The sequence below is a fragment of the Merops nubicus genome, unplaced genomic scaffold (assembly GCF_000691845.1).
Source record: "Merops nubicus isolate BGI_N331 unplaced genomic scaffold, ASM69184v1 scaffold18870, whole genome shotgun sequence".
NCBI classification, from domain to species: Eukaryota; Metazoa; Chordata; class Aves; order Coraciiformes; family Meropidae; genus Merops; species Merops nubicus.
The window spans coordinates 27,036-36,085 of NW_008585049.1; the positions used below are offsets into that span (position 1 = coordinate 27,036).

General features: G+C 36.2%; 1 protein-coding gene across 1 annotated transcript in view; it reads right to left on the minus strand.

Annotated features, from left to right (window-relative positions):
• LOC103778778 (myotubularin-related protein 13-like) overlaps nucleotides 1-8,796 on the minus strand; it is a gene marked incomplete at its 5' end in the record, with an annotated part of 14,167 nt that extends 5,371 nt beyond the window's left edge. The window contains 4 exons of the mRNA XM_008946393.1: nucleotides 35-139; nucleotides 6,293-6,526; nucleotides 7,141-7,268; nucleotides 8,670-8,796. Of these exons, the coding sequence (XP_008944641.1) occupies nucleotides 35-139; nucleotides 6,293-6,526; nucleotides 7,141-7,268; nucleotides 8,670-8,796 (594 nt within the window). The remainder of the gene's footprint in view (nucleotides 1-34; nucleotides 140-6,292; nucleotides 6,527-7,140; nucleotides 7,269-8,669) is intronic.
• Between the last annotated feature and the right edge of the window lie 254 nt (nucleotides 8,797-9,050).

Genomic DNA, 9,050 nt, shown 5'->3' on the forward strand with positions numbered 1-9,050 from the left:
ATTATTCTATTGGATGAACTCTTTTACTACTTACATTGTCTTGTCTGGTGTCATCCTTTAGATTCATTCTGATCCTTTCCCACAAAAGCTGCCACCTTTCTGGGCTCTGATTTAATTTACATTCCAACCTTTCGATTTCCTGAAACAAATAACAACGGTTTTCTTAAGGATAAACATTTCTAACTGATCACTTCCTGGCAATCACTTTTATACAATCATTTTCTAGTTAATGTTTTTACACAGGAAACTTTTAGGCCACATGGCAAAATAAAGTACAAAACCTCTGACAAAGCAGCTACAAACTGAAATCAGCCAGACTCAGAAGTTAAAGGCAACCAAAGTACAGCACGAGCCACGTTGTTCTTGCACATCCCAGGTTGGAGGAGCCATTATGCTTTCAATTCTCTGCCAGCTCTTCTGAACACACAAAATTCAACACCAACTGCCATAGCAGAAACACAACAATGATAAGGAGAGGCTATATTTTATAAAAAATATTTACAAAGAACAAATTTTGTGTTTTGACACCAACATTGTACATTGCCAATATTAACATTGACCTTGGTTTATAAAATATGATACAAAGCTGTAATAAAAGAAGGAAATGAAACAAAGATTTATTCACTTTGGATGCCAAACTGTAACATCATGTTCTTGTTGTGGAACTTGGGAATATGACCTATGATGATAACCTCCAGTTAGGGTTATTTCCTGTTAATAAGACAGTGCATGCAAAGTTCAGTAAAAAGAGGCAATTTCATTAGTTTATGTTTACTTGTGAACATTCGCTGATACATTTGTCATTACTTTGATGTGTGGTCCATATTCCTTGCCATTCTTCCTTTCTGCATTTTTAGTTACAACTATATTATTATGAAAATCCGATTCTTAATGCAAATCCAATTAAGAGTTGATGATGGAACAAAAAATTCCCATAGGACAGAGAATTACTGTGCAATATAAAAGCCAACTAAATCCCAAGACATTTATTTTCAAAGTATAGACAGTAAGTCTCTGACTTTATTTACTTCTACTATACAAAATTATAGAGGTAGATTTCATAATATTATCTAACTCCTATTGGTCTTTTAGAATGGCAATTTCTTCAGAAAACTGTTATTGATTAAAAGACTTACAGAAATTGACTACATTTTTAAGGTAAGAAAATGTTTTGACCAGAAAATTAACTCCTAAACTAAATTTTTGAACTCTGAGGTGAAAAACAAAAAAGCCAGTATTTTGACAGTGTAACAGGAACAAAATATTTCTGCAAACTTCCTTGCTGAAGGTAAACTAGGAAAATCAAAAGTAAAACTACATATAAGAAATCTAGCTTAACAGCAAGAATCAAACCAGAAGTTTAAAATACTGAAGGTAGTTGAAAGCTACATATACATTAAGTGTTATGGGACTCTTTTCCTGCCAAGAAATAAAACCAGAATGGTTCTGTTTGGAATATCTTCATAAGTAGAAACAAAAATAAGGAATGGTGAACACAAGCCAGACTAAAGGCTTCTCTATATTACTTGTTCCTCCTTTGAAGTGCTGAGTGTGAAAGGCTTCCTGATGGGATACATACGACTGAATCAATTTACCACAGATATTTTTTTATGCAAAAGGATACAAGCTCTTTAGTGCTAAAAGTTAGTTAGGTTTTAATCTGATCATTCTCTTTCTGCCCTAGTCTTGACTTCTGAGTACAAGTCCTCTGCAGAATCTGGAAGTAACTAAAATATGTTACTTAGCAACTAGGTCACATTCCTTCTTTTTTGGCTCCACAATGAATAGTGCTTCCAGAAATTAAAATGAAAAGCTTTCAACAATCTCTTATATATAAGTTGAAAAGTTAGGAATAAATTCTCCTTCAATAAATCTCATGTAAAAAATTTACATGGTGACAAATCATTAAGATTTACTCTTGTCCCATCAGCTTTAACTTTTACTGAAAACATTAGATTTTTTTTCCCCTTCCATGTGTGGAATGGACTATAAATAGTTGCATTTCCTTGAACGAAAACACCCTTAAACTTATCTTCTTGTTTCATCTCCTGTTGCCTAGACTTACAGGATCAGAAGACAATATGTACAAAAAGAAAGGTTATAATAAATACAATTATATGAATATTCATTTCCTGAAGTGAGTCATTACAAGCAATTAGCATTACTGTGCCTATCACAAGATGTATCTGCTAAGCAATCTGCTTTGAATATTTGAACAGCACAGACAGGAGTTAACTCTGCAGACACTACAGAACTGTAGAGACTGACCATCTCCTCTGTATCCACGTGTTTGTGCACATACAAAACAATCTGGACAAGGTCCTGCACCAGTGAACTGTCTTGACTATGACAGAGCACCCTGTTTTGGAAATCATTCCTTTTCAGTATCTTCTCTAACTGAAAGTTATAAGAGAGCTCATAATCAGAAGTACTACTTTTATAATTTTGCTGGTTATTTAATAGCCTCTTATATAGCTTTCATTCTTTACAGTGTGTAGTTATGGAAGAGCTAATTTGGGTGATGGGCATCCTGAAGTGGCATTGTTTGAGTTTGCCAACCTCTTTCTGAGCAATCATCTTCTAATGCTAAGTGATGTAACTGCTTATTTGTAAGACCCGGACACACGGGTTCATCTCTCACAATTCTTAGAAGTGCCAGAACCTGAGCCACTCCCAATGAATTATGGGGACTGAATACCTTTTTAAGAACATTAGCAAATTAGTGGGAGACAGGTTTGCCCTCAAGGATTTGACTTGCATTTTTCACTGAAATATATGCGATTACTACCTCTAACACAACCAGCAAACAGGAATATATCACAGAATGGTTGAGGTGGGAAGTGACCTCTGGAGGTCATCTGGTCCAACTTGCCTGCTGAAGCAGTTACCCAGGATGTTGTCCAGATGGTTTTTGAGTATCTCCAATGACAGAGACTCAACAACCTCTCTGGACAACCTGTGTCAGTGCTCAGTCACTCTCACAGTAAAAAAGTGTTTCCTCATGTTCAGACGGAACCTCCTGTGTTTCAGTTTGTGCCCACTGCCTCTGGCCCTGTCACTAGGTGTCACTGAAAAGAGTTTGGCTCCATCTTCTTTGCATCTTCTTTTCAGGTATCTATACACATTGGTAAGATTCCCCCTGAGCCTCCTCTTCTGCGGGCTAAACAGTCCCAGGTCTCTCAGTCTTTCCTCATATGAAAAAAGCTCCAGTCTCTTGATCAACTTCGTGGACATTTACTGGATTCTCTCCAGTTGCCCCATTTCTATTTTGGACCAGGAAGCCCAGAACTGAGCACAGTACTCCATGTTTGGCCTTAGCAAGGCTGAATAGAGAGAAAGGATCACCTCCCTCAACCTGCAGGCAACACTCCTAGTCCAACCCAGGATACCACTAGCTATTGTTGCTGCACGTTAGCTCATGGTCAGGACCCCCAGGGGCCCTTCCACAAAGCTGTTCTCCAGCAGGGCACTCCCAGCATACATTTGTATCCTCAGGTGCAGGACTTTGCATGTGCCTTTGTTGAATGTCACTCAGAGAAGTTAGCTCATTTATAACTTATCACATCATATTCATGTCAAAGGATCATTTGAAAAGCTAGTCTTTACGGGAAACATTTAACCCAGAACGTTAGCCTGTACAGAAGATATGGCTCTTGCATGTGCTACACTGTGGTATTCTTTTATTGGATTTTACAAGCAAGGAAAGCAAGTGCTTACAAAACAACAACAACAAAACACACACAAAAACCCAAACCAAACCAAAACCAACCCACACAGCCAGAACCACAAAGTTCCTGTCAAATGAGTGGGTTTTGAGTTTTGTAGAGAAATCAACGTTTTTTTTTCACTGGGGATATAATTTTATTTATTATTTTAATATAATAATAGCTATTATTTTATTTTAAAACTACGTGCAACTAACCTCTTAAAGAGAAAATAGAGGCACAGGTGTGCTATTTCACAACTACCTTTCGTTTTCTTTAAAAACCATATCAGTAGCTACTCTTACTACCAGTGCCTTGTTTCTGATTTCTATCATGCAGAAAGGCCATCAGAAAATGGTCTTAAAAGGAATTACCTTTGTTTGGATCTGCTTTTGTACATTTGTCTCCAAAGTACACTTTTGAGAATTTAAGATTTGAACAATCTAGCTCATATTGGTTATCTGCTTCTGATGTGGTAGAAGTTAACTGAGAAGCTTTATACAGAAGTCTGTATTTTAAAATACACATTATCATCTGCAATCTTTAAAAGGCGTCATTTAGGACTAAATGAATGAAATGTACACGTTGGTTAACTTCCTAAAACTCATAACTGTAACAATTTATGGAAACCAGAGCCATCACGTACATCTGGTTAGAGATGGATTGTTATGTACTAAAACCACATTAGAACATTTACTGCTAAAATATTATACCTTTTGCTCTTAATAGAAAAGCACCACATTCTACTAAGGAAAATTCTGAATTAAGACACTCAGTTACTTCTCTGTTTCAGCCTAACATCCTGAAGAGCACTATGTAGTTTTAAACTGAAAATTATCTTTAGAACAAACAAATATGGGCTTATCGTTATAAAATAAGGGAGAATCAATCTTTCCTGGTAATTCACCATTGCTAAATATGGTCTGAGGTCAAACATTTTTTGGATACCAATACATTCTTAAGGGATTTATGATTAGAAAGAGCTCTTTTTCCTACACCAGCAATAGTCCTAAATTAACAACCTGTTTTAAAAGAAAGCTTACTTTGCTTTTTAAACTTAGATGAGTATTTTTGTAACCTCTACAAAACCTCCTCAAAATTTTCCAAATGTTCCTCTCCGTTGCTGTCTTCTACTACTGCAATCTAATTCACAAATAACATTCAAATCCTATGAAGCCTGACGTGTGTATCTTTAGAACGTAATATGGCTAATTTCCCTGTTATATGGCAGTTTCTCGCAGTTCTGGATATGGACAGCTTGGCTCCAGGAAGAAATGCAGAACATTGTTGCTATATTCCTGATGTACTTCTGGCATCTAGTTACCTGATATGAAAGCTCTCTGGTTTTTTTTTTGCTCAAGAATCCCTGATAGGACCCCTGCAGAGAGACTGCTACTTCACAGAATCACAGAATCACACAACGGTTTGGGTGGGAAGAGACCTTCCAAGGCCATCAAGTCCAACCTCCCTGCAGGGAGCAGGGACTTCATTGCATTTGTGAAATTATAAACTCTAAGATGTTTTGGGTACCTCAGTTTGAGTCAAGATGAGTTTTAGAAGTGTTTTTTTTTTTTTAATTGGGCATTGCTCCCATGTTTGATTAATTATGATTGGAAGGAATGGACCAATAGAAATTTGAGGAATGTGCCAGAATAAAGCTAATCCTCTAGAAAAAGCAAGTCTATCCTTGAGGGCTCAAATCCATTCAGAAACTGCCTTTCTTAGACTTTGCTAAAAACAACTTTTGATTCAGAGGTGTTTTTAGGACCCACAGCATATCCCAATTTTCTAAGCATTGCAACATTAGGCTTCATAATCCCAGCTTTAGTATAGTCTGTAAACAGTTTTCGAATTAAAAAGTGTTGTACATACTGATGGGTATCTAAATATCCTTGTGGCTTGAAACAATAGCTCAAATTAAGAATGTTAATTAATAAAAATGAATGAACAAACACTTAAGAAAATACAGATGTTAAGTAATTCTAAATAACTACAACAGTTATAATGATAATGCGATCCTTTTTCACCTTCTAATGAAGAAAGGAAAAAACCTAAGCAACCTACGTGAGCACAAACAAGAAAAAGCCAAAATCAAGCGTCTATTTCAAGACTAAAAAAATTCTAAAGAATCTAAATTTATCAGTTTGGTCCTAGTAAACATGGATAAAGTAGGAGCAATCATGGAAAGCTTTTCTGAGAAATTCTGGCCGAGACATTCATTTTATGCTCATGCATCTGCCTCCCCCTTGTTAAAATCAACAAGTGTCAGATTCTGTTTTCTGACCTATCTGGAAATCTAGGTTTTTGTGATTTTACCACACAGTAATAGTTATTAACTATTATTAAAGTGTACTCCCAGAAAAGTGTTGATTTAAAACAAGACAAACTTTGCAGGAAATCTCGATTGATTCCCAGACCAACAATCACTTCTCAAGATCGACCAGTCAGTTTTACAAAATGCCTGTTTCGACATCGATCATGATCTTTTTAATAACAGTGCATCTACAAGGATGCAATTACAATAACAAAAAGTAAGTATGAATTTCATGAGTGTAAGAGAACTTATTCTGTGAAACACATATACTTACATTTAAAAGGCAGCTGATGGCATCAGGTTGTATTTTTTTAACATCATCATAACATGGCCATACTATTTTCCTCTTGGTCTGAGAGAGTGACCCATCCGTTTGGTCTACTTCATCTGAAGCACTGCATTTTGCAGTGACCATGGTCCAATCATAGGAGGGACCTGTAGCCAAAATCTCTTCTACATAATAATCCCACTTTTTGAGGCTGGACATATTTACATTTGGTTTCAGTGCCTATTTGAAACAAAGTTTTATTATAATGTGAAAGGTATCTTTGCGTTTCAGACTTACAACACAATACTTCTATTTTCTACAGCATTCTAAACTGAACAGTATATTGCACTGGGTGAGCAGTTCTACAGCTGATAATTTCCAAACCAAGAACTTGGCTCAGATCAAAACCTAAAACTAGTACTAAGCTCATGCACTCCCTGAAGGATACCTGAGGACTTTGTTTCTGTTACAACAAGGTATTTAGTAGGGAAAACTGAACCATGTGGCTTGCAGTATGTAATGTTTTCTTTTAAACAATCTGTGCAAATATTAAGATAATTTTTATAATCACTCATATAATTAAATGAAATATAACAAAGATCCTCATTTACCTCCGCAGGATGCATAAATACATGTTCCAGAATTTGGCCCTTTAAAGGACATTTCTGTAACAAAGATGACTGAGAATATAAGCCTATAAGGAACTGCTCCAATCAACCAATGCGAGTCAGCTTTGTCCGACAAATGCTTAATTCGGCTGAGAACAATTAAGATACCGAAATGTATTCAAGGAATCACTCAGAATTACAAACCATCTTACAAACAAACAAACAAACAAACCAACCCAAACATACTTCTATTTCAGCAGGGGCATAGAGGTAATTGAAGAAAACAGGACTTCTTTTGTGCATCTTTTCAATACATTCCCAAATACAAATTCCTTTTTTGGCATGTTTATCTGCTTTATCTTCAAACAATGTCCCTGGGGAAAGTAAGAGCAGCAAAAAGATAGCTTTTTGGTAATAAGTCACAAATGCTAAACCATAACCAAAAGGAATTTCACTGATTAAATGTACAGTAAAATGTACTATCAAATCCCACTGCAACATGAGATTGTATTTGATGAAACAACTGCTGTGCTTTCAAACTACAAACATTTAGTAGCATTATATTTATAAGCCTGTTCTGAGATTTACTGAAATATCTGAGTGCATTTATGATTGTCCTTTCCTGCCAGTGGCTATGCTGACTCAGCAGACCACCAATCTGTCATTACTGATTCTGCCCTCCACTACCCAACGTTGCCAGTCCTTCCAGTCTGCTGGACCAGCTGTGCCTGAAATTACTTGCTAACCCACTTCATGAAAAAACACATCAGGCTGCTGCAAGCAAGTTAGCCATAGATTTGTGCTATCTGAAATGACTTTGGAAGGACATATAATTTATCTGAAGACTACTGCAAACAGCATATATTGCATTAAATTGTATCTGAAAGCAAACCACCCCTAAATAAACTAACACCCCCCACCAAATTATAGAACCATGTAACAATGGAGGTTGGAATGAATCACGGGAGGTCACTGACTAACTCCTTGCTTTTGTTCAAATGAAGGTAAAATAACGGAAATTATTTTTTTTGTTGAAATAAAATAATCATAGAATCACAGAAGAGTTTGGGTTGGAAGGGACCTTAAAGATCATCTAGTCCAAACATGTGCTTTGCTTAATGAATAAGATCCAAGAACAGCTTCAACTGTGGTTCTGTAGACTTATTAAGAGGTCTCTGAGGGTAGATATGGTCTTGGAACCAGTAAGGTTGCACATGATAGATGGAGTAAGAAGGAAATATAAAAGAAGAGAAGCACTGAAGAGAATGGAAGAGAAAGAAGTGAGGGGTAACAGATGGAAAGGCTTTGCTTTTCTGAAAGCCCATGCACCCCCTGAAGGATTCCCAAGGACTCTATTTCTGTTACAATAAGGGATTTAGTAGGGGAAACTGAACCATGTGGATAAATTGCTGAACACTCCTGAGACATGGCACTAATTTCTTCCACTTTCTCTTAGTCCCATCAGTGGCATGGATAGGGAATCGTTCATTCTGACATTTCTGATCTGTTTTAGCAGAGGACTTTGTAGTGTTGGCTTGATGATTGGACTTGATGATCTTAAAGGTCTCTTCCAACCTAAAGGATTCTATGATTCAGAAATCTCTACATGTTTTTCACCTCTGTTTTGCTTTATATTTTTGAAGTGGAATTCATTAGATCATCACCATGCAATTATTGGACCCTCTCAAATGAGGCAAGTTTTTGTAGATAAAATATGATGAGAAAAATACTGACAACTACAAACCCAGTATGCAATATACAGACATCACACATACCATGCTCTAGTCTTTCGTAGTCTGAATCCAGAAGAAATGTTTTAAATCGATTTGATATGTGATGAAAAGCCAGAAACTTCAGATAATATTGATTGAACTCAAACTCTGTTGGGTATTGGTTATGAATCTAGAGGGGAAAAAAAAAAAGGAAAAGAGAGAGGATATTGAGTTATCATGCAATTAGATATGTAAGAAATAATAACGTGAAATGAGATGGAGAAAACATTGCCTTATGAATTCTGACGACAAATCCATCCAAAGGCAACTGCCTTTTCTGTACACACAAATCCTTCTACATTGTGTCAAAAATATTTTAAAGCTAAATAAATCCATGTATTGTCTATGCTGCAAAAATATTTCAGAGCAGAACCAGATATAAAC